Source organism: Manis javanica, chromosome 6 (genome assembly GCF_040802235.1).
Source record: "Manis javanica isolate MJ-LG chromosome 6, MJ_LKY, whole genome shotgun sequence".
NCBI classification, from domain to species: Eukaryota; Metazoa; Chordata; class Mammalia; order Pholidota; family Manidae; genus Manis; species Manis javanica.
The window spans coordinates 1,445,849-1,472,214 of record NC_133161.1 but is presented as its reverse complement, the minus strand read 5'-3'; the positions used below and the strand labels follow the sequence as shown (position 1 = coordinate 1,472,214).

General features: G+C 41.7%; 1 protein-coding gene across 19 annotated transcripts in view; it reads right to left on the bottom strand.

The window, feature by feature from the left end:
- The window catches only part of LMBR1 (limb development membrane protein 1), a 135,416-nt gene that overhangs the window by 90,541 nt on the left and 18,509 nt on the right, over window positions 1-26,366 (bottom strand). For 18 of the 19 annotated variants that reach the window (XR_012132017.1, XR_012132018.1, XR_012132010.1 and 15 more), the window contains exons 2-4: window positions 15,846-15,918; window positions 13,824-13,863; window positions 8,710-8,849 (exon numbers count right to left, since the gene is read on the bottom strand). Coding sequence is in view for 10 of the 19 variants with exons in the window: in XM_073238132.1 (XP_073094233.1) it covers window positions 8,710-8,849; window positions 13,824-13,863; window positions 15,846-15,918 (253 nt within the window). In the remaining 9 variants the exon portion in view is untranslated. The remainder of the gene's footprint in view (window positions 1-8,709; window positions 8,850-13,823; window positions 13,864-15,845; window positions 15,919-26,366) is intronic. The other variant, XM_036999282.2, reaches the window with a different exon arrangement.

Below are 26,366 nucleotides of genomic sequence, written 5' to 3'. Positions count from 1 at the left end.
ATGTAAAAACAAAATGCTCAACTGAGCTTCTAATCACTTTTAAGACACCAAACCACAGCTAAACGTTTCTGTATTTGTTACATGTGTGCACATGCATACCCACCCTTTCTTAAAACACCAAAACATCTCTCAAATACAGAAAGGTTTTAACAAATCCAACTTCAATAAAACACTGAGTGTACTACATATATTTTGTATATGATAGTGTCCTCTAATGAAACGAGGCATGTATAACCCCTCACATGTTTCACAGGACTTATGATTTAGGAGACCCTCCTGGTCCTGATGGCAGGTGCCTGATGGCAGGGCACTTTACATCTGACCAGCCTGAGTTTGCATCTATCATCTGTTCATGGCCTGGAAAAGGGACTCCAACTCTGTCACCCTATTTCCTCGTGTATAAAATACACTTCCATTTAACTCACAGGGCTCTTAAGAACAGAAGAGAAGTAACAAAATGTTAAACGAATGTCAGTCAGTGCCTCTCCCCTGCCCTGTCTCAACATAATGCAAATGGTCCAAAAACCTAAAAAAATTCTAACGCAAACCAGCAGTCAGACCACATAAAGAAAAGAAAGTGGTTTGAGCTTTAGCTAAAATTACCTTTCCACCCTCTCTTTCAGGAATTATTCCTAAGTACACCAAAAAAAGCTTACACAACAAAAACCTGTATACATACATGACATTAAACACATAAAAAGTGACAAAAAATAGGCATACAAAATAGACTAAGAAATACACCAAATTATGAAAATGTGAATGTAGCTGAATTACGGATGATTTTTTCTACTTTTCTACAAATTCCATTTTCTATAGGAGCACATAAAGACCCTTAAAAATCATGAGACATATTTCAACCCCTCTGTGAAACTCAAAGTTCTCTATGTCCCTATTTTACATTACTTCCCCGCCAAATGCATAAGAAGGGCAGCAGACCGGAAGTTGAGCTGAGATGGAGATGCGAGCTGGGCTCCTCATCAACCACGGGCACACCCTATTTACTAGTCCCACTGACTGCACAATTCAAATTCTAGCCTCAGCAAAAATTACGAATTCTCATGACAGCGAGCTTCAATGATTGCTCTCAATAGTTGCAACCATGAAATATAAACCCTTGAATGCTTAGTCCACTAGACTTATATAATGGGGGAGGGGGAGAAAACATTCTAATTAGTTTTTAGTTTGAAACAATCAACCTATAATTCACAACACATAAGGAAACTTTTGAATGGTTGTTACTGATCTGTAAATATCTGCATTTCCATTAATTTAGCTTTCTGATCATGTATGTCCCTTCCATGAAGTGAAAACTACAAATTCAAATTCTCCTCTGGAAGTCAAAATAAATAGAACTTTGCCTTAGGCAAAAGCTCAAACTCAGTAGGAGTACCTACACTGACTAACCAACACACTTAAAACACTTAAAAAAAAGACAGTTACGAAAAACTAAATTAAGAAATCCGTGTCAACAGCTACCAACAAGCAGAATGTGCCGAACAGGGAAAAAAACGATCAAGATGATCACAAAGGTTCTCAACACCAACTCACCCACTTGGTCATGAAATCAGATACCTTCTTTCATATACTGAACTTTAAATACAAATATTGTGGGTAACTTTTTAAACTGCCCTTTTCCCAGGAGCCTCAACATTACTGCTGATGGTTTTGACTACCACAGCTGTAGAAAGGGATGTAATCTAGGACCTCCACAGTATTCATTTTTACAACAAATATTCACTTGTTGAATACCAAGAATTTGATAGTTCACAGTTTAGCCTACCTAACAGGATAATCATCTACATAAATAACCAGCTTCTTCTCAATATCTAAACAATTAAGTGCAAAAAATTAAGTTTATTAACCAGAATAAATAAATGTGAAAATTTCAGACTTAGCTTATGCTAATTTTAGTATCAAATTTGCAATAACAAAACTGAAGTTACAACAAGAATAACATCTAACATACAGAAAACAATAATATATCTAATACACATTCCTAAGTAGTAATTATATTCCTGGCAACTTTGTGAAATTTAGTAAATTTCCAGTACTTCATAAACATACATCCGACATACATGCATGAACAATCACTTAAGAATATTCTATAATTTTGATAAAACATTCCTATATTTTAAATTAGGGCTAATACACATATTTTATCATATGTTATTATATATTAATTTATGAAATTAAAAGTCAAATTTCTCTATTTCAGAAAGCTAAAATTACATGCTTCAATATATACTAGAAACCTACAAATTCAACAACTTCATAGTCCGTCTAAATCACTATCAATAAGAACCTTGTGAAAGATGTGCAATGGCTATCTCCAAAAAGGAATCCAAACTAAACAAAGGTTATTTAATGATCTCAGGGTACTTAGTTTAAAACCAAACGAAGCCAAACCAAACTGAATTACCAGATCACCAGTAGATGCATTAACTTCTAGCTCCATCTGCTGGAGTCACAAAATATTCCAAAATACAATCTGTAACACTATGAAGCAAATAATCCATCATTTTCATCACATAGGCAAAAAACTTCATGAATTTAAAATAGAAAATTAACCAGAGTTCAGCCATATTCATTAATTTCCAAAGTGACAAAACTAAGTTAAAACCAATTATTTCAGTGGAACTGAAGATCTAATCCCAGTGTCAAGAAGTGATACAATAAAAAAAATTCTACAAAGAAAGCAGAAGCCTGAGAGGAAAGACTGCAAGTTTGTTTTTGAATAGTAAGTGTTGTGAGAACTTCAGAATTAGAATAGCTTCTTATTTACACAGAAGGAAAACAAAGCAATAGTCATTTTAGCAATGAGTTGTGCAACTTTTTACCTTAATTTTTTACTTTTAACAAAAGCAATGCATGTCTGTTGTAAAGATATTATGCAATGCAAATACCAAAAAAAAAATTGTATAATCCTATCACCCAGAGAAAAACATTTTTTAACTTCTATTAACACTCATCTATATCATCACCTAAATTACTAAAAAAGCACTTCACTGTTTGAATCTACCAAAATTTAATTAAGCAAAATCTCCTACTTTAAAAACTAAAATTGCTTTATTCTTATTATAAACAATATTAATAACCATACAATTATGAATATAAATAATTATTATAAACATCATTCTCCTACCTTCCAATGAAGTATCACTGATACTACAAAATCCAGTAACTATAATGTACACATTATAAAAAATGAGTAAACCATTGAGACCAATTAACTAGGTACCATTAGTAAATAATAATGGTCTATTAGAATATAAGGACTGACTTTCAGTTTAATATCTATACTTCAGTAAATATAATATTCTAAAAGTTCAATTTTTTTTTTTATCTTCTGTGGGACTTGAAAGTGGATAAATCAACAAATTTTGTTACTGTTCCTTCATGATATCCAAAACAGCATCCTGTCCATTCCTGTTGACAAATCAAAATAAAGCACACACACCCTGCAAAGACTATTCAGATTCACTGCAGCTATCTTTCAACAAACTGAATTGCAAATTAGGCAATCATGTTATAAATGTGTGTCTCTGTCTGGTCATGAGCATGGATAAGAGCTAAGTAAAAGTTGGGCCCCACTGGGGTAAAATATCTCAAAACCTAAAGAATTATTTCCTGACTTTATTAGAAGCTACAACTTGATTCCATCATCCTCCTACCTTCCAGAGGTGTATCACTGTTTGGTTTTCATTTAATTGTAAACTCACATTATATAACATTGCCATTTTAAAGTGAATGATTCGATGGCATTTAGCACACTCACAATGTTGTACAATCAGTGCCTTTATCTAGTTCCAGGACATTTCCTTCACCCCAAAGGAAAACCCATTGAACAGTGTCACTGTTTTTCAATATATGGAGCTGAAGAGTTCCATACTTTTCTACTAATTTTTTAACAGTATACAAGACACAAAGTCAGTAAAAATGGGTACTTTCTTTTCTCTGTTCATTTTTTACCTTCATCCTGTTTTAATTATTACAATGAAAGTAACAGTCCAAATTTTAGTTAACATTTTAATTTGTCATCTCTGCCCCCTTTGTACCACCCCATAGTAAACTAGTTGCTGACATGTCATGGCCCCCACTGAGTGAATGATGGGACATGCCTCACAGCAACCGGGTGACAAGTGACCCAATGGCTAAGACTGTCCATGACCAGGAGGGGCACTACCATCCAGCCTCACTCCAGCTCCAGCTCATCATTTTCGTACCTTACATTTTTCAAACCATTTTAATTATCTCTTCATTGTAGACAGAGCTACATCTTGTTACATGATACAGAGATTTAGAGCTCAAGTTAATATTTTATTTATTGATGTTACTAAATTCTGGCCCAGAGAAAAATGGTATCCAAGGTAATATGGTTATCATGTAAAACCCATGTGCCCCAAATCCAAACACTGTACTTAAGCCAAACTAAATATATTTACACATACTAAAGCATTATCAACACATATTTTAGCCTCTAATTTGTATGTAATTTACATATTAAAGGCACAATCAAAAACTTCCATACTGACAATTTAGTAGGATGTCATTAAATTCCTTTATTTAATGATCCTTTATTAAGGTTGTCAAATTAAGTTCACCTTTACCAAAGTATTCCTAATCTTACAATTAATAACTTTTATTATTCAATAGATCTTTACTGAACATTTTCAGAGTCTAAGTACTATAGCAGGTGGTCCATGGGCGATTTAGAGAACTTAGTACTATTCTGAGTTCCAAAAGAATATAGCATAAATTCACAAAAGGCTTAACCAAGAAAGACAAGTAAGAATTCAAGAACAGCCCACAAATATCACAAGGCAGTACATGATTGGCAAATTAATATGGATGACATAACTACCCTGGGGTGCAGGAAATAATCAGACTTTCCAGAGACAACCACTGGCTCTGAACTGATGCTAATTCCAGGAGACCCAAACCTCACGGTCGTCCGCCACTCAGAGGAGGGGTGCATGGAGGGCAGATGGTCAGTGGGGGTTTATCTCATCTCACATATCTCAACTGAGGGTCCCCAAACTGTTTTGTGGTCATATCCCCAGTTCCAGAATGCACGACTGGAACAGACAGACTCAGCAGCTGGCAGAATCCCTACAAGTGTTTGCTGATCTAAGGCGTGAGGGTCACTCTGGTGGGAAAGGCCAAGTGGGGGACACTGGGGCTGCCCGCTTCTAGGACGGGGGCACACCTGAAGGAATACAGCATCTCTCCCAGGAGTGCAGAGATCAGCTCCTCCACAGGGGACTGAAGATGCAGGGCTGGTGACCCCCAGGCCACCAAAGCAAATGGGTCCTGGAGAAGGGCACTGGGTGATCACGACCTTAACCAGGTGGTGACTCCAAATGCAGCTGCCGCGCCGGGCATGGTCTCCCTGCTTGAGGGAGTAACACACCCTTGGAGCCGGCAAGCAGCTGCTGCGTGATAAATGCCTCCTGTGCCATCCCTCTCCACGAGCCCACCAGAAGCACTGTGCTTCCAGCGGGCAAGGCCAACCACACATCACCACTGTCCCCCCTCAGGGGCACCAACACTCCATCCCCACGTCACAAGGTCGTTCACAGGGGTCTTGAGCACCTTTCTCTTCCACAGTGTATCACACTGGCCCTTATTGTGCTAAGGCTTTGCTGACTGGATCTAGGGGGAAATAAGTGGTAACTACTCTAGGCTTACTGGTGAGACGTTTGCCTGTCAGAGGATGGGAAATAATTCTAAGAAAAATTCAAGGGCCTTCCACCTCAGTGAAATTTCCAGGGGTCCATGGGCATGGGGCACGTGGAGAGTATCTCCTCTAAGGTGAAGGTTCAGTTGTTGCATCTGGCCCCTCTAACACCCAACGGAGACGCAGCACCGAGTGGGCCTCTGGGTCTTGGAGGCATGTCCTCACCTGAGCATGCTCCTCTGGCCCACTCAGGGGCTGCGATGTAGAGGGCGTCCGGAACAGGGGCAGGCTCTGCAGCAGGTCCCGGCTGTGCAGACTGTGTGGTCGCTGGGCCGCAGGGCCCAGCACACCCGATGGCCCCAGAGGTGTTGGTGCAGGAAGGAGGCTGTCTGGAGCCTTTGGCAGCCCCTCCCGGTGAACCGCAGCACAGGCCCTTGGGACTTTGGAGTAAAGCCCTGCCACCTCTGCAAATCACTACTCCGCTTTGGAGAACAGCTCTCAGCCTGCTGCTGCCCCTCAGCAGAGGCCGGATGCTTGACCATGGGCCTCCAAGGCACCATGCAACCCGAGCTGCCCACCACAAACGGGTGTGTCTGACCCATCAAGCCATGAAGTTGGGGCACACACAGCAATACCACTGCGAGTGGAGTGGTGTATTTGTGGCTGGGCCCAAGTATATTAAGAGAAGAGGTGGCCCAAATGCTCGTGGTCCCCACTCCTCCTACCCTGCCTTCTCTCTCCCAACAGGCATCTGTGGCCTCAGGGCAAGTCCCTATGATCAGCTGGCAGAGGAGGAGAAGACTTGGGCCTGGTTCGCAGATGGGTCTGCCCCACAGCAGACACTGCCCTGAAGTGGACAGCGACAGCACCTCAGCCCCTCTCTGGGCACCTCCAAAGGGCAGTGGTGAGGGAGTCCTCCTGGGACACCTGACTGCCCACCTTGCTCAGAAGTGGAGATGGCCAGACACGTGACCATGTATCCATGGACTGTGCTGATACTGAGGGACAGAGGAAGAGAAAAGAGCCGTGGCCAGTGGTTTGGCTAGATGGGCAGAGACTTGGAAGGAACATAACGGGAAAACTGGTAACATGGAAATCCAGGCAAGAGGTACACAGAAATACCTCTCTGAATGGTACAAAAATGTGAACCTATTTGTACTCCACATGACTGCTCACCAAAGGGAGGAGTTTAATAACCAAGGGGACAGGGTAACTTGTTCTGTGGATCCCAGTCAGCCTCTGGCCCCAGCCACCCCAGTCATCACCCAAGGACTCATGAACAAAGTGGTCGGAGGGATGGAGGTGTACACGGGCTCAGCAACATGGACTTCCGCTCAAGGCTGACCTGGCTATGGCCACCATTTAGTGCCTAACTGGCCAGCAAGAGAGATCAACACGGAGACCCCAGGATGGTACCGCTCCCAGGGCGATCAGCCAACCCCTGGCGGCAGACTGACTGCACTAGACCACTCGCATCATGGAAGAAGCAGCATCCTTTTCTTACTGAAACACACACCCATTTGGATAGATCTGCCTTCTCTGAATACAATGCTCCTGCCAAAACTCCCACCTCTGGACTTCCAGAATGCCTTAGCCACCATCATGGCAACCACACCACACTGCTTCTGGTCAAAGAACTCACTTCACAGCAAAAAAAAGTGCTATGGTGGACCCACGGAACCCACTTGTCTTACCACGTTTCCCTTACCTGCAGCAGCTGGCCTGAGGAAAGGGGGGAATGGCCTTCTGAAGATTCATTTACAGTGCCAGTTAGATGGCAATACCTTGCAGGGCTAGGTGGGGCAAGGTTCTCCAGAAGGTTGTATATGCTTGGAATCTGCATCCAATATATGATGGTGTTTCTCCCACAACCAGGATTTACAGGTCCAGGAATTCAAGGGTAGAAATGGGAATGGTATCACTCACTACTAGCCCTAATAAGACACTAGCAAAATTTTTTGCATCCTGTTCCTGTGACCTTATGCACCTTTAGCCTAGAGATTTTAGCTCCAAAGGGAGGGATGCTTTCACCAGGAGTCACAATGATTCTGTTACTGGCCACTGGGGCTCCTTGTGCATCTGAACTAATGATCAAGAAAGGAAGTTCCTGTGCTGGCTGGGGTGACTGACTCAAACTGCCAAGGGGACATTGGACTGCTGCTCACAGTGGAGGGAAGGCAGAGTGTGCCTGGTACACAGCACATCCCTTAGTAGTACCATGCCCTGGGATGAAGGCCAATGGAAAACTACAACGCAGTCTAGGCAGGACTAAAAGTGGCCTAGACCCCTCGGCAATGAAAGGTCTGGATCACCCCACCAGGTAAAGCAAAGGACATACAATAGGTGCGAGAAGAAGGTGTTAGAACCACCAGCTCTGCTCAGGGGCCCAGTTACAGAATGAGGACTGCAGCGCCCTGAGTAGTTCCTTGCTGGTTTAGGATGAGTATGTGTATGTGTATACACATACACTGAGCAAATACTTTTTCTTCCTTTCTGATTCCCTTTATCATGTAACATAAGATGTATTTATCGAGTCAAGACTGGAGTGCAGCTCTATTTGGCTTCAAAGCAATAAATCACATTGCCTGTAATAAGTAAGCCATTGTTTTTAACCATGTTCAGTTTAAAGTTTGTACTTGACAGAAGTTCTTTCCCTCCCTTCTATCATACATTTTGAAATGACTGAAGAAACTAACAGCAAATAAATAAAATAGAACTATGGCTAGTTTTTTAATGTCTTAAGTGGAAGTTAAGTTCTTCTGACATGTCCAGATAAACCAAGGTTCTCTTGCTAAGTATTTAAATGAATATTTATTTATCGAAATCATGGGAAGTATAAAAACTACTTCTTGATTAAAAGCCTTTCACAACTAAGAATAGGAAGTAAAATCTGGTTTTCTGATTTCATTAAGGACTCAAATGGTTTACTGAAGTAGCAAATTATGAAACAAACATAAAAAAGAAAAATCCAAAAATATACTGCAGTAAAAATTAAATCAATAGTTATGATTATAGTAACAATATTTACTAACCATGAATGAGGGAGCCATTCAGCCACTGAATATAGTAGCTCTGAGGAAAGGCGAGCAGGATCTCATTGCTGATTATGGAGAAGGGCAAAAGCAGGGCAGCCCCGGCTGAGACCGCGAGCGCGAACGTGCTCAGGAACAACCTGCAAGAGATCAGAGGCGCGGCGCTGCCTGCGGGCGGAGGGGAGCCCTCAGGGAGCACACGCACTCTGCGGCGTCGAGGCTGAAAAAGAGCTGCGCAGGGATCTCAGTAAGTATGCACAGTTGGGAGACAAACAATATACATGTGATCCTAGAACTTCGACTAGACGAACCCCAAAATTCCTTACTCTATGAAAAGATCATCAAATCTAACGAGTGGACCCTTACAAGATACATATACTGAAGACAGTGTGCTTCACACATTTCACAAAGAATAAATTATAGTCTCATTCCTCTTTTAAATTTAAGTATTTACTTCACAACTGCATTTAATTAGCAACTTTGGCAATATATGTTAACAGCAACCCAACAACTGTTTCAGGTGAAAAAAATACTTATGGAAGCAGTATGAAAGACGAGTTCACTTAAAATGGTTATTTCAGGGGAAAAAACAAAGCCATTGATCTGCTACCTCTTCCAATGGGTAACGGTTAAACAGATTATACTAGTAAACAGCTGGAAACTATTGAACACTGTACTATTAAACAGTATTTAAAACACTCGTCATTTTTAAAAATAAGGTATCTGTAATTTGTACTGATATAGAAAGATGTTGAAAATAAGTCAAAAAAGAAACAAAGCAGGACAATAAATAAAACCTGCTCTCCACATCCCCCAAAAAAGCATATATACACACACAAAAATAGAGGTACCAAAAAAAAATCTAGCATCATGTACAGCAATCCCATGAGAGAGTGGGATAATAAGGGATCTTCACTTTCTCAGTTACACATGTCTGAAGAATTTTTACTTTAAAAAATATTTTTTAAGTGACTAGAATGGCAAAGGAAAAGGGAAGCTCACTAATTTTAGAGATGGACCCTTAATTTAATGTCCATCCCATTAGATTTAATATAGGAAGAAATGTGAAAATAAATGTAAGAACATGAGAAAAAAACTATACACTAAATGCTCAGAATGCACGTCAGCTAGGGGAACTTTGAGGCCACCTTGTGGCGACAAGCAGAAGTGTTCTCCTACTCAGAAGCCAAACCACCGAGAAACCTCTGCCCAGCAAATCACTGAGAAGTTTAAGGGAGACAAACTGTAAGACACATACGGATATACGATTCAGATCAGAGACAGGGAACGCCCTACAGTGTGGTTTGTGCTGAATGGACTTCTTTCCTGGGAAAAGCACCAGGACGGGTATGGTCCTAGGCTGCCCCCTGTCAGTTCCAGAGTGACAGCCAGAGACCTTGAGCGAGCTTCCTCAGGCGCATCCCCGTGGGTAAGGAAGTGATCCCGACTGCCACAACCCCTTCCTCCCAACACTCAGACTGAGCTCACAGCCACCCCTCACCATCCAGGGACTGAGCTCAGAGCCACCCCCTCACCGTCCAGGGACTGAGCTCAGAGCCACCCCCTCACCGTCCAGGGACTGAGCTCAGAGCCACCCCCTCACCATCCAGGGACTGAGCTCAGAGCCACCCCCTCACCGTCCAGGGACTGAGCTCAGAGTCCCCCTCACCGTCCAGGCCCTGCCAGCTCTCCTGACCCCTGTAGCCAGGCAGGAGCCCACACCCAGCCACACCTGCCAGCTCCCTGAGGCCCGCATGCAGGCCGATGGCTTGTGCTCTGTGCCCCTGGGCACAGCAGGCTCTCTCCCCCAGGCCCCACACAACACGGGCAGCGGGGCCCCTCAGCGCCCTCCTTCCCACTCTTCTCAGGGAAGCCAGGCCCTCTGCACTCAGCACTCAAGGCACTCTGACCACACATTCAGCGTAAAGTCCGACCACAGTTCCCAAAGAAGAAACTGAGACTGGAAATCTGACAAAGGGATATGCTCACAAGGGCAAACAGATCAAGTGTTTGAATTCACAAGTGATCTGGAAAATCCTGAGTGTATGGTCACCATAACACTGGCTCTGCCAACAAGAAACCTTTAGGACTTGATGCAATTTGGTGTCAGGCTTGGCCCTGGAAATACAAAAAAAAGATAATGCCACCTTCCATAACCATCCTGAGCAGCTGCAAGGAGAGCAATTCGTAAAAGGCTGGTGTGATGGAATTAAATGCTGGCAAGGGGTCCTCACGGTAAGTCAAGTCGGAAAAGGGTGACAGTGGTCATAGCTTATGCAACTACATAAAAGCGCCCCTCAGAACTGAAGGGCGGCTCTAGAAAGGCCACCTTCTGAAAGGGAGCAGAGTCTGAGGACAGAAGCAACGGGATCTTCTGCGGGACAGAAGAGGACTGAGAGGGGCCAGGGCTGGATGCGAGGATGGAACCGTGGAGCTGGCATTGGCCCTGGCGGAGAGGGCCGACGGACTGCAGCGGAAACAAGGAACTCGGTCTTCGGCGTGTGGAGGCAGGCACATCGCAGAGCAACGCTTCCTGCTTCCCCCTGCAGCCTCCAGGGTGGCCCAGGACTTCAGCCTGCCCCATGCCTGGTCGTGTTCTCTCTGACCACTGATCATGTGGTGTCTGCAGGGCTCTCCACTCCGAAGTGACTCTTTTCCCTTTCATCAGTAACTGTTTTGTAGGAAGCTTAATCTAGGAAACTAGGAAAGCACCCTGCTCCTTGCCAACCAATGTACCCGTTTCCTGAGGTCTGTGGGCATGGACTCCGTGCTGGGTCAGCTGCAGGGAAGCCTCCCATGAGTGGCCAGCAGCGCTGGCTCCGCCTCCACGCAAGAACCTGTCCACACTCTGCGCTTGAGAGCTCTAAGGACTTCTGTCCACTCCTCCCTCCATCTCCGCAGGGCCTCCTTCCATCCTCCTCTTCAGTGCCCCCAGGGCCCTCTCAGCAGCAGAGGGCGGGCAAGCTGGCTAGGGAAGAAGGGAGACAGCCTGGGCTCACAGCCTTTATTCCACAGCCTGATTTCTGCTGCAAGTGCTACTTCACATGCCCAACAGCACTGCGGAGCACGTGGCAGCTCCCATTCAGGCACAGAGAAAACCCATCTTTATTTCTGTCTCTTCTGGACTCAAAACTTGAGTTCAAGTTTTGTACCCAGGTCTTCCTGACTCTTCAGTTCTCACTCATTCCATCACCGGACCAAAGAAAAAAGTCAGAGAAACACAGAGAGAGATCTCTGGGACAGGGCTCAGGGGACACACCAGGTCACCTCACTCCCTCACGGGCTCTCCTCCAAGCTTCCACCAGACTACCTGCGCGCACCCATCTACCTGCAGGAAGGGGCTCTCGGGGGCATCACTGCAGTGCTGAGCCCACGTGCTGGGAGAGCCCAAAGCCCTGCAGACGGTAAAGGAGAACAGGTAAAGGAGGTAGGGCGACTCCCGAGCATCACGGGAGCAGCACAGGCCCGTTCGCATAAAACCCTGCATGTTCAAGCCCAAGTGACATGCTCTTGTCCATTTGTAAATTACTGACCCACAAATGCATGTGAGATTTACCACCAAAAGGAGACACAGACTAAACAGAAAGGGACAGGCACACATCTCACGGGTACTTCCTACCCAGACGATTTCACTGTCAAAAGCCTTAGAATCCACCCGTTAGTCGGTGAGTCACGGAAGCTCTCTGAGGTAAGTAAATGATTCTGTTTTTACAGGAGCAGTAATTTAGACAGAGAAAAATGATGACTCAAGATTTGTACAAATGTCATGATGCTAGGAATAAAACTTAGTCCCTAATCCTGTAAATTTAAGTCATAAAGTTATGGACCTAAGTTTTAAACCCATAGAGCAAGAATTCCCTGAATGAAGTTACATTTGTTTTCCCTAGAGTATTTAAAATAAATTACCTAATCTAGTCCATTAGGGTGTATTTATATTCATTTTTCAGTTTTGACTCATGTCATTTGTTAGTTCTTTGAAATTCTTTTGGAGGTGAGATTCACACAACATAAAATTGCCATTTTAAAGTGAACAATTCAGAGGCATCTAGTGTACTCACAGTATTGTGCAACCACTACCTCTTCCCAGTTCGAGAACATTCCATCACCCCAAAGAAAAGTCCATGCCCATTAAGCAGTTGCTCCCCACTCTCCTCTTCTCTCAGCCCCTGCCTTTGATGGAATGCCTCTTCTGGGTATTTCTTATGGAATCAGACACTATGTTACTTTTGGTGTCTGGCTTCTCTCACTCAGTGTACGTCTCTGGGGCTCCTCGATGTGAGTACTTCACTGCTTTTCATGGCTGAGTAACAGCCCGATGTATGTGCAAGCGTGTGTAAGTACATGCAGTCTCTCCCTCCTCCCTTGCCTCACCTCCTCTCCCCACTCCTCTCTGCGAAGATGCATAACCTGATACTCATCATGAAGAAACAGACCCAAACAACTGGGCTGTAATCTTCAAAAGTACCGAGGCCAAGAGAGTCAGGGGACTACTGAAGGAGCATTTCAGTCTGAAGGAAAGTAAGGTGCAGGACACCCAAAATGTAGTGATTCTAAACTGGACGCGTCTGCTGCAAAGGGCATCGCTGGGACCTTGTAAATGCGAATGGGGCCCAAGTAGTACTATCAGTTTCAGTATCTGGGTGGCTGTGCAGTAGATGTGTAGGAGAATGCACTCTTCATGAATTGAGGAAACACGGCAGCAGGTTGGTAAAGGCACGGCCTGGGCCCACACCCCACCCACAACAGGCCAGCACTCAGTGGGTCACAACAGGTATCTGCTCCTGCCCCAAGAGGCCAGCCTGTGCAGACTATTCAGAGACCAGTTTTCTTTCTTGTGGCCAATGTTCTCAACGGTAAACCCATTTTCTGCTTAAATCCACGGAAGATAAAATCTGTTGGCTCCTTAAATAAGTGAATTTTAACAGGAGATAATCTTCAATTATCCATGTATCTTTGCTTATATGTGCTTCTGAGGACAGGATTAATATTAATAATGATATTTTAATACTTTGGGGTGAGTTTTTTCCACATTTATGCCCAAAAGTGAGAATTCAATTTTGAGAATTTATGACTTCAGAATTAGAAACAGAACAACTGAACTTTAAAATACATACGAAATCCTGTTGACTATGGCATCTTCATCTTCTTGGTCATCTGCAAAAATGTTTAAGGTATTAATATTTTTCAACTTCCAATAAAATATGTCATTATAAAAAAATACAAACAAAAACAAATTTGAAGCAATTATTGAATAGCAACGATTTTCAAAACACACTGCTTACTTCGACATGGATCCAAATTTAAATCTCATTAAATTAGATGGGGTGGGACACAGAGAATATGGTGTGGTGGCTGACCAAAAATCCTGATCAGCAAAACTACCATTTACTATATACCAAATATTTAGTGCTCAAGAAAATAAAATTTAGTAGACCCTTAGGACTACTATGAAATTTATTGTTATACAGTGCAAGTGAAATTGCTAATGAATGAAATCTTCTGGTTAGTAATATCCAACAAAACTTTCTACAGTAAAATTAGAGTTCAGAATCTCAGGACTCATGTACTGTCTATAATTTGGATTTGTCATTAGTAGCAGTGATAATGAGGATTCTGTGAGGCCATCCTGGAACACCTTGGATACCACTGCTGACATACTTCATAATCATCGTTCAGATTACAGACAGAAATGCATCAAGTTTTGTGTATCCTTTCTATACAGCCAATGGCCCTTCCTCCAGCACTCACTTTCCCTCCCCTCCCCTCTCTCATGGCTGATAACCCTCCCCTTTGTCATCCCACATACTTACCATCTAAAGAAACTATGATCCAATTACAAGAATATGCCCAACACCCCTGGCCCTTCCTGCTCAGTACCTAACAGGCTGTCCTCAAAGGCACTCTCTGCAGGTCTCTGGCATTCTGAGCACACACCTGCTCCAGTGTCAATGGCTTATTTGGGCCATTCTTAATCTGGTCTCCATTCTGAGTTTCTGATTGCCCAAAAGAGCTTTACAGCCAAAGAGCTCTTGTACAGATGACAAAATAACAGTCAAATGAACTTCTACACTGTCATATCCATATCCAATCAACCATCAAATCGTGAAGAATGTTTTGATAGCTTCATACCCATTTCAGCTGTACTCCTCACACTCTACCAACCAGGTCCTCATCACCCCGCCCACCATTATTCTAAAAACCAGCTAATAAATCTCCACTTTTCTTGTTCATCTTCTCCTAATTTCCTTTAAAACAATACATATATATTTATTAATTTTCTCTCTCTCCCTCCTTCTGTGTCCATAAATCTATGAAAACTGATACCAAACCATCTTTAAAAATAGCTAAGATGTGACCTTGGATCTGTGGGTTTTCAAGACTCTGAGAGATTAAAGAACCTAAGGAGTCTTTCAGTATAGTCACAGAGCCAAGTAACAGTGCTAAAATAATGCACTAGAGCAAGCACTACTTCCCAACTGCCTTCAAAAGTCTAGTAAGTTTAATAGGATAACATAATATAAAGAATTCTTAAGTATTCATATGGCACCTCCTATTAGCCAACATCACAAGTAGAAAACCCTGCAATTTCTAGAAAATAGCTGAGATTTAAAAGGAGGCAGTAAGGCAACTGCCTAGGTACTTATAAAACCCTGACACAAAAAACTGTGACTTGATCACCACAAAGTTCATTTTTTAAAAACATAGTGGTCCATCCGGCTAGGTAAGGACACACATGAAATAATAAAAGGATAACATTATTTGTAATTGAATACTTGATGGTATTATGGGAAGTCTAATTCTATATTGCTAAAAAAAAAAAAAAAAGATATTCTAGCAGTCAGAGACAGGATCAGGTCTTGGTATGTTCCATCAGAGCCAGTCACAAGGAACCAAATATCCTAAGGGATTCTGGGACTGCCCACATGCGGAAGAGCCCCACACTGTTCTTGGCTGGACACAGAATGGCGATAAACAAATTCCCTAGAGGTTATTTTTAGTGCTCTTAGTCGCAGGGCAACTGCCTGCTCCAATCACGAGCACAGTGAACATGGCACCACACTGATGGGCACAGAGCAGACAGACCACAGACCACTTGGTAAGATCATCCAAGTTCTTGCGACAATGATGCTACTTGCCTGATTTTCTCTTGTATCTTGTGATGATGAAGTAGGAAGCAACATAGAGAATGGCAAAGAGAAGGAAACATATCTGGAAAAAAAATTAAACAGATCACTTACGTTTGTTGCATATCTTTCTTTAAATTACAGAAGATACACCTTTGATATTTATGGTAAAAAATAATTAAATCTATAAAAGGTAAAAATTTTAGATATTTTGCTACTAGAGTTTTGATAGAATATTAATTTATGTGAACTATTCAATTAAACCTGTTTAATACCATTACAGGGAAAAAATAAAGTGTAATGGAAATTATTCTTTTACCAAATTGTTTTCAAAATCACGTGGAAGTGTAAAAAACAAGACCATCACCAACAATTCTGAAAAATAAAGTCAATGAGAGGCTACCACAAAATATTAAAAATACCATAAAGCTTCAATAAAGAAGAGTGTGCTGGCACCAAAACTTGATGATCAATGAAACAGATTCTATTACATAAAAATGTATATAATATGGTTTACATACAAGAAGCATCACAAATCAGTGTGTAAGGGGGAAAATTATTCAAAAAATATACCACATATCAAAATAAACAGCAGTTGAACAGGAAACTTTTTAAAGCATTAAATTAAAATTAAATTCCATTTAATTTCTATCAGATCTAGAGGATGACAGGTGAAAAAGGATTGGTCAAGGAGCAGGAGACCTCACTATCGCCAAAGACCAGATATGTTAGAAATAAAAATATGGACCATGGCAAAAACTGCACGAAGACTGTCAAGTGAAGCCATGCCAGGTGCTGACAGCCGGGGAGCACCCTACATGTGGATTTCTGAAGAAGGGTTGCAGCCAGATGACTGAAAGCCGTCTTAGATCTAGGTGGTGGACACCCACTGTACAATGTGATCTAGAAATAACAAACTATGAATGGAAAGGAAGACAATAAGCCTGTTACCAAGGTCTCCCAAAGCACATGGGAGAGTGAGAGCAGGCAATACTGACAGCGACCAAAAGAGCGAAGAGTCAGGAACATCAGGGACGGCCTGCTGCTCGGGCTTGTCAGGGACTCCAGCAGACGCGAGAATAGCAGCGCCTTCACCACCCCTCCCAAACCCACTGGAGGTGGGAGATGAGTCAGAAAGGAGAACCAGCTATTGGTGAAGAAATGTAAACAGAGGGAATATTCTAAGATGATGAGGATCAGAGGAAAACTGTTTACCACGGAATGGAAGTCTGAGTAGGACTGGGAGAGCAATGGAAAGAAAGTGACGGCAGAAACACCGTGAATTATGCGGTTAAAGACAGGGAGATCATTCAGTCCAAGGACTTAGTATTTATAGCAGAGGCTAAATGGATTTCATTCACTCAGCGATCATTAATGTGGGCTTACTGCATACCAGGCACTCTTTCAAGAACTGAGAGCACACAGTGAACAAAAGAAAGCCCCTGCCCTCATTGAGCTCACGTCACAGAAGAAAACAGATGATAAATAAATGTACAGTGTCAGGTGATGTTTACAGGGTTAGTGGAATAGGGAGGGCCAGAGGGGTGAGGGGGCACACCTCACTAATAAGGTGACATCTGAGAACAGCTGTGAGAGCAGGTACCCCGAGGGAGAGCACCCAAGGCAGGAGAAACAGCAGTGCCAGGGAAGGCGGGGAAGGCTCCAGTGTGCCCAGCCAACCAGGGCACAGGAGTGAGGTGAGGCCACACAGAATTCTGTAGACATGTTGGTTCTCACACATAGCAAAGTGTTGGTTTTTACCCTGAATGAGATGGGAATCCACTGCAGGATTCTAAACAGAACAATAATATGATCTGACATTGCAAAAGGCTCACTCTAGTTGCAATGTGGAAAATAACTTGGACGGGGACAAGGAGACAAGGTAGGAGTTTCTGGCAAACATCCAGGAGAGAGGTCACTTAGACCTGTGTGAAGTAGAGGTGTTAAGAAGTCATCAAGTTCCAAAAAAAAGGTGTCAAGTTGCAAGCAGGTTTTGAAAGAACACTTGACAGGACTTGTAGGGATAAACACAAGGTTCTTGATCTGAGAAATTGCAAAGACAGAGCAGCCATTTCCTGAATCAGGGAAGATTATGAGTAGAATAGTTGTGGGGTGGAAATAAGTAGTCTTCACTGTTGAATTTGAAATACATAGTATTTATTCAGGTGGAGAGGTTGAATGGGCAGTTGGATATAATAATCTATACAGTTCAAGGGAAGGAGCCAGGCTAGAAATGTTTTTAAAGGGGTGGGGGTGGGTTGGGGGGTCATCGGCAGATAGATATTTAGAGCCCTGAGACTACAAGAGATCTCCATCCTAGGGAGTGCGTGCAGCCAGAGAAGTCTGAGAACAGAGCCCTGAGGCGCTCAGATCTTTAGAAGTCCACTTGACAGGAGGATCAGCCAAAGCTCAGAGGAGCACATCAGCAGGCAGCAGGCACACGAGACAGCGGTGTCCTGGAAGCCCAGGGAAGCACCGACATGTCGGCTGCTGCTGGCAGGCCCGCTGACATGAGCACTGAGAGCTGACAGCTGGATTTAGCAACATGCAGCTTATCGGTGACCTTGACAGAGCTGTTTTTCTTGAGTGGTAGAAGCAAAACCCTGACTGAAATGGATCAAGAGAGAAGAACTGGAAACAAAGTGCAAGGGGATAGCTGTTCCCAGGGGCTTATGGGAAAGGGACCCAAAGGAGGTGGGAAGGGGGATGTGAAGCCGAGGGGGACTTTCAGTGAGGAAAGTTACAGATGATTGCAGAAATAATACAGTAAAGAAAAAAATCACTGATACAGAAAAGAAAAGGGAGAGCAGCTGAAGCAATGTGCTCAGGTTGAGGGGTGAGAGAGGAAACACACCCCACAGGAGCAAAGCAGGAGGGGCGGGGGAGGAAGAGCAGGAGAGGACAGAACACTTGAGGTCGGTTGCAGGTAGGTAAGTAGATGTACAATGGAAACATAAACGCATTTCTCTTGTGATGGCTTCTATTCTCTCTGTGAAATAGGAGCAAGTTCACCAAATAGGAGTGAAACATGGAGTGTAGAGACAGAAGACACATAGGTCACACAGGAGAATGGGAGAAAAGTGGAGTAGAAGAATGTAATAGACGTGAGAGCCAAGGTGGGACGAAATGGCCTTTAGTTCCAGGCAAGCCCAGGCTAAAGCAGTCAGCAACCCAAGAGGCCTGATGGTGCCATCCAACCTGACAGCCTGATTCTGAGATGCTGAAGCAGATACAGGTAGAGTCCCCAAAAACTGTCAGAGGCTTGGTGATTCTAACAGGCTTTCTGTTCTCTCTCAGCTCCTTTACAGCTGATTCTTACACACTTCGACCTGCCACCACTCACTTTTCCAACCACTAGTCTGATGCCACGCCTACTGACCACTCCAAATGCGCTGGCAATGGTCAGTGATGACCTAGCGGCCAAATCACACTTTCACAATTTCACTTGACCTCTAAGCAGCAACCTCCATGTCAGCGATGGTCCTCCTCAGATTGTTCCCCAGTCTCTGTCACCAGCTTCCCTTTGCCTGCCAGCCTTAAACATTCTTCTCTTCTATGCCTTCTGGCTGAGCCAGAACTCTATTCTCATTTCAACAAGCTCTTCAAGGGTTTTAACCATCAACCCCAGAAATCCCTGGACCACAGTTTGAGAACCACTGGTTTAAGGGTGTTAGCAAAGTGAGTGGGCTGGTCGGCCATGAAACCAAAGTAGAAGGGGAGAAAAGTGAAACCAAGAGATGACTGTGAGAGTAGGGAAGTCAATCAATTGACGTTCCCAGGAGAGAAGCAGCTGTAATAAACACACGTGAGAAAGGAAGGTGGAAAAAGAGAAGGCTGTTTTTAAAGGACATTTCAAGATTTTTAAAAATTAGTGTTTAGAGCTGGAGAAGGGTAGTTTCAGGAATCCCTGGGATTTAGTACAGAGGTGCTAGATTAGAAGGCATGAAAGTTAATGGACAAAGGAAATCAAGGAACTAAGACACATGGCATGGAATGAAAAGGGTAATAGAATCAATTCACTTAAGAGCAGAAATAAGGCTAACCAATCCAAAAACAAATGTTAAGTATTGCTAATTTGGAAGTAAAAGTTACCCGCTATGAAAATAAAAATACAACTTTAACAGAATGAAACAAAAACCTCAGTACTGGATAGACAGTTTTTCTACTTCCAAAGCTGGGACTAGAGGCAGATGCCCTCCTCTGAGATCCAACACAGGGTGAGGGAATGACAGCAAGCTATCGTGGTCCCTCCTGTCCTGTGTCTTTTAACTTGTGCTTCAATAAAGGTAAAACAATATTTCCCCACAAATAACACTGAGACCTTTAAGAAGAGATAAATATTTTATTTTTCAATATTATCAAAGTAAATTTCAAGTTCATTAATGCCATCTACAATATTACACTTTATTACTTATTCTTAAGATTTTTTAACATTCTATATAGTCTTACATTGCAAATCACCAGCAAAAAAATTATTTAAACCCCTTCTGAGACCCAGACTCCAGAAAAACATAAGGACAGCTTTATTTGAGAGGAGCTGGCACCAGAGCCAGTTGCCACTCACTCTGTCCTTTGGACTCTTCATTTCAAGCACAACTATTCTACCACACAATTTCCTTTCTGAATCCCCACAATACTCCCAGTTCACCTATGTTAGCACAATTGATTTCCCTAAATGTTTCATGTCAATAAAACTTGTCTCCTAAACTGTTTATTACATATATTTTAGATATATTAGAGATACTGACAAACAGGAACTATCATATATCTCCTGAATCTTCCTAAGTGTTTAAATAATAAAACAAACAGAGGAAATCATACTCCCTCCCTGCTGCTGCTGGGTCCTTAGCCTCCACCAGACTGATTAGGGCAAAGGGAAGATGCTTTGAACTGGAAGAAAAGTGGAAGTTCAAGCTAGAATGGACTTGATTTTCAACATGTAGGGTGACCACAAAGCTATGGGACAGCCCAAGTTGTCATCAGAGGTAGGGAACAGAGACCCAACAAAGTGTCCTTGCAAGCAACGGTGGAAGAAAATTAAGATGCCTTACAATTATTTCCTACCAAGTTTACCCATGCAATGAACAACGTTAAGTCCTGACATCTTAATGATATTGAATCTTCCTCCCATGAAGGTGGATTAACTCTCCACCATTAATTTAGACCTTTCTTTTTTTTTCCAGAATACGTGGTATTCCTTATATAGATCTTATACATGTTTTGTTAGCTTTATATCCAAGCATTTCTTTCTTCTAATTTTTTTGTGTGCTAATATAAATGGTATCATGTTTTAATTTCAAATTCCAATTTTTCATTGCTGATATACAGGAAAGCAATCAACTTTGTATATTAACTTTGTATCTTGAAACCTTGCTATAATAACCTATTAGTCCCAGGGATTTTTTGCTGTTAATGTTGCTGACTCTAAGATTTTCTTCAGACAACCATGTCATCTGAGAACAGAGTTTTATCTATTTCTTCCCAATCTGTATGCCTTTTCTTGTCATTGCATGAGCTAAGACTTAGGGTGCCATGCTGAAAAGCAGCGGTGAGGGGCAACAGCCTTGCCTTGTTCTTGATCTCAGTGGGAAAGCTCCTAGTTTCTCACCATTAAGTATGTCAGCTGTAGGTATGCTGTGGATGTTCTTCATCAGGCTGAGGAAGTTCTCATCTATTCCCAGTTTACTGAGAGCTTTTATCATGAATAGGTGTTGGATTTTGTCAAATGCTTTTTCAGCATCTCCTGACGGGATCACATCATGTTTCTTCTTTAGTCTGTGGATATGATGGATTACACTAAGTGATTTTTAAGTGTATATGAGCCTTGCATACCTGGTGTAAACCACACTTGTTCATGGTGTATAACTGTTGGACTTGTTTTGTTAGTATGTTCTTGCAGAATTGAGCATTTATGCTCATGAGAGATACTGGTCTGTAGTTTGCCTCCACTGCAATGTCTTTGTCTGATTTTAGTATTAGGTTAATGCTGGCGTCGTAGAATGAGTTAGGAAGTAGTCCCTCTGCTTACATTTTCTGTAAGAGATTGCAGAGAACTGATACCAGTTCTTCCTTAAATGTTTGGTAAAATTTACCCATGAAACCATCTGGGACTGGTGTTTGGAAGGTCAATTGATGATTCAATTTATTTAGTAAATATAGACCTACTCAAATTATGTTTCTCCTTGTGGGAGTTTCAGTAGATAGTATCTTTGAGAGAATCTGTCCATTTTCATGTAAGTTTTCAAAATTGTGGGTACAGAGTTGTTCATAATATTCCTTTAGTACCTTTTTTATGTACTTGGAGTCAGTGGTAATGGCCTTTCATTTATTAGTAAGTTGTGTTTTCTCCCTTTTTTTCTTGGTTAGCCTAGCTAGAGCTTATCAAATGTATTGACATTTTCTAAGAACCAGCTTTTGATTGTGTAGATTTTTTTAATTGATTTCTTGTTTTCGATTTCACTGATTTCTACTCAGTTTCTAATTTTTTTTTACATACTTCGGAATTACTTTGCTCTTCTTTTACCAGTTTTCTAAGGTGAAAGCTTAGATTATTGATTTCAGATCTTTCTTTTTTCTAATATACCCATTCAAGACTACAAATTCCCCTCTAAGCAGTGCTTTTGCTGCATCCCATAAATTTTAATGAACTACATTTTCATTTTCATCAAGTTAAAAATGTTTTTAATTTCTCTTAAGACTTCTTCAACCTATGTGTTATTTAGAGGTTATTTAATCTCCAACTACTCTGGAGCCTTCCAGCTACATTTCTGTTATTAATTTGTAGTTTAACTCTATTGTGATCTGTGAGCAAACAGTGTAATTTCTATTCAAGTCTGTTAAGGTGTGCTTTATGGCCTAGAATGTGGTCTAACTTGGTGAATGCTCTGTGCAAGCTGGAAAAAAATGCATATTGTACTGCTGCTGGATAAAGCAGTCTACAAGTATCAGCTGGAGCCAGCTAACTGGTGGTACTATTCACTTCAACTACATGCGCTCACGGACTTTCTGCTGCTAGACCTGTCAGTTACTGATAGAGAGGGTGCTGCAGTCTCCAGCTGTTAACAGTGGACTCAGACACTTCTCTTTGCTGGTCTATCAGTTTTACTCATACGCTTTGATGCTCTGTTAGGCACATACACATGAAGGATTATCATGTCTCCTTTGAAAGCTGAACCATTATCATTTCGTATTACCCCTTTAATCCCCAATTATCTTCCTTGCTCTGAAGTCTGCCTTATCAGAAATTAATCCACACTCCAGCTCTGTTCTTTAGTGTTAGCATGGGATATCTTTCTCTGCCCCTTTACAATGTCTTTATATTTAAAATGGATTTCTTATAGACAACATAACCCATGCTGAAAGACTGCCTCTTAATACATGTAGACCATCCCCATTTAATGTGATCATTGATATTGTTGCTTTAATATTTATCATAGTTTTAACTATATTCTGCTCATTGCCCTGGTTCTTTGTTTCTATTTTTTGTCTTTCGGTCTTTTTCTGCCTTCTTTGATTTTAACTGAGCATTTTACATGATTCTATTTTCTCTCCTCTCATAGCGTATCAATTATACTTTTAAAACACTTTTTGGTGGTTGCCCCCGAGTCTGTAATTTACATCTTATCTGAGTCTACTTTCAAATAATGTGATAGTGCTCCCTGGTTAGCTCATGTACCTTCTAACACAGTGTCCCAACCCCTCCCTCCTGTCCCATTAACACTGCTGCCCTTCATTTCACTGACCCATAAGCTATAATTACTGAATACATTGCTGCTATTACTTTCAATAAACTGTTATTTGTTAGATTAGTAAGAAAATATTTTATTCTACCTTTATTTATCTAACACTCTTCCTTCTTAATGCAGATCTGAGTCTCTCACCTAAATAAATTTTCCTTCTGTCTGAAGAACACTTAAAATTTCTTAGTAAGCAAGGCTACTAGCAACTTCTCAAATTCTGTTTGTCTGAAAGTTTTTATTTCTCCTTTATATTTAAAGGAAAATTTTTCTGGATACAGAATTCTAGTTGGTGGATTTGGTTTTTTCTACTAACATGTTTATTTCACTCCTCTCACCTGCATGATTTCTGAAGAGCACTCTGGTATAATTCTTAAATTTTCTTTATAAGGTGTTTTTGTTCTTTTGATTTCTTTACTCTGTTCTTATCCCTGATTTTCTGCAGATTGAAAATGATATGCCTACACAGATTTTTTTTTTCATATTTATCCTGTTTGGTGGCCTCTGAGCTTTCTGGATCTATGGTTTGGTGCCTGTGCTAATTTTTGGATAATTCTCAGCTATTCTTGCTCCAAATATTTCTCCTCTTCATTTCTTTCTTCTCTTTCTGGAATTCCCAATACCTGCATGTCTTAACTTTTGTAGTCATCCTACAGATCTTGGCTCTTCTGTTCCCTTTTTCCATTCTTTTTCTTCTCTGTTTTTCAGACTTGGAAGTGTCTATCAACACATCTTCTAGCTCATTCACTTTCTTTGGTCATGTCTGGTCCACTGATCGGCCTCAAAGGCATTCTTCATTTCTACAGGCTATTTGTTTCTCCCATTCCTTTTGATTCCTTCTCAAAGTTTCCATCTCTCTACTTACATTACCTATCTGTTTTTACATGTTGTGCATTTTCTCCATTAGAGCCTATTAATTGGTTACTTTAAATTTTGGTTTATAATCCCCAAATCTTTGTTATATCTAGGTCTGGTTCTGATGCTTGCTTTGTCTCTTCCAACTGTGTTTTTTGCCTTTTAGCATGCCTTGTGATTGTTTTTGCTGAAAGTCAGACATTATGTACAGGGTAAAAGGACTGAGAGAAATGGTCCTTCACTGTGAAGCTTCATGTTCTGCTGGCTGTGAGTGTGGCTGTGTTCTCTCTTTGCTGTGGCTGTAGATGTCAGAGGCTAGAATCTCCTCTTTGTTGTCTCCCCCATTACCTCTGGTCTTCTTGAAAGACCCCTTAACAAAGTCTGACTGCACTTCTTTTAGCTGTAATTTCCTACAACCACATGAAGTTTCTTAAATGTGATGGTAAGAGATGCCCCTCAAGGGGCAGGCCTTTGTCAAGGTGAAGAGGATACTAAATAGTTACTTTCCCCCTCCCCCTGCTAGAACCACAAGGGGATGTTTTTCTGATTTTTCACCCTGAGAACTGATGGAACCCCTAGAGGTAAAAACCATGAAAGAGCAGGGGCACCCCCTAAGACTGGGCCTCTATAGTTTCTAACTCCCTAGCTAGTCCACACTAAGCCTCATCCATTAACTGATTACGATTTAAGTGTTCCCACCAGTACTGACTACAGCAGCAGGCTTCTGCTATAAAGGCTTCTGTTCTGAATAAACTGTAATTCCAGGCATCCATCTCTCTCTCCAGTTTTCAAGGCAGCAGTTTGCTCTCTGATCTCAATTCTCTGTGGATCTAAGAAGAGCCGCTGATTTTCAATTTGCTCAGCTCTTTGTTGTTGTAAGAATGGGAGTACTTCCAAGCTCTTTTCATGCTGGACTGGACACCAGAAGTCACTATGTTACCTTTCATGTGGTTTTATCTTCTACCTTTAGGTCTTTTATTTTCCTGGGAATCACTCTTGTATATGGTGCATATGGCGTAATACACTTTTTTTTACTCTCTGTGGGGACTTCCTTTGGGTTCACCATCTGGCAGCTGCTTGGGAATCTTCATCTGATATGCAGTCCCTGCACAAATTTAATCCCAGGTGCGTATTCCAGGACTTCTTTATAACCGATTCTGTTTTACTTCTAATTTTAAATGTTTTTTGGGTGACACGGTAAAAATTATTTTAATCTTTAAAAATAAACAAAAGGTGTGACATCATAATAAAAACTTTATTCCTCCCTTGTAATGTTGGTTTGTAATGACCTATCCTTCAGTCTCTTAATGTGCCCCCCCAATTTTTTTTAAAAGAAACGAATTGGTTATTACAATGTACCGATTAAATTATAATTAACATTCCCTACTATGGCAACTCACAATAGAAAACAAGCATTAGTTGTAAGAGGCTTTTCAAATTGTGTTGTATATGTAATGACTCCTATGCTTATCTGATGTACAATTTCTTGGCAGTTAGCCAGCCTAAAGCAGCGTTCCTTGACCTCAGCACCATTAACATTTTTGGCGAGAGAATCCCTTGTTGAGAAGAGTGGGAGGGATGGGTGCTCTCCTGCACATTTTAGGATTTTAGCAGCATCTCTCTCCTATACTCACTAGATGCCAATACATGGTCCCCTTCATTGTGATATTCCTGTGTAACTCCTGGGGGTACACTGTCACCCCCAGTTGAGAACTGTAACTAAATGTGGGAATGTATTTAGCTATATGTATGCTAAATATAGAAAAAGGCAATAACATAAAAAATGTATTACTTGGTATTAATCTTTTCAAATACTGTAAATTTTAAAATGAAGAAGTGATAGATAGACCTCTGAGGGACAATGGAAATTACTGCATGCATGTAATGTATAGAAGACCTTAAGACAAAGCTCCCAGCCAACTCTCTCCCTTAGACAATCTCT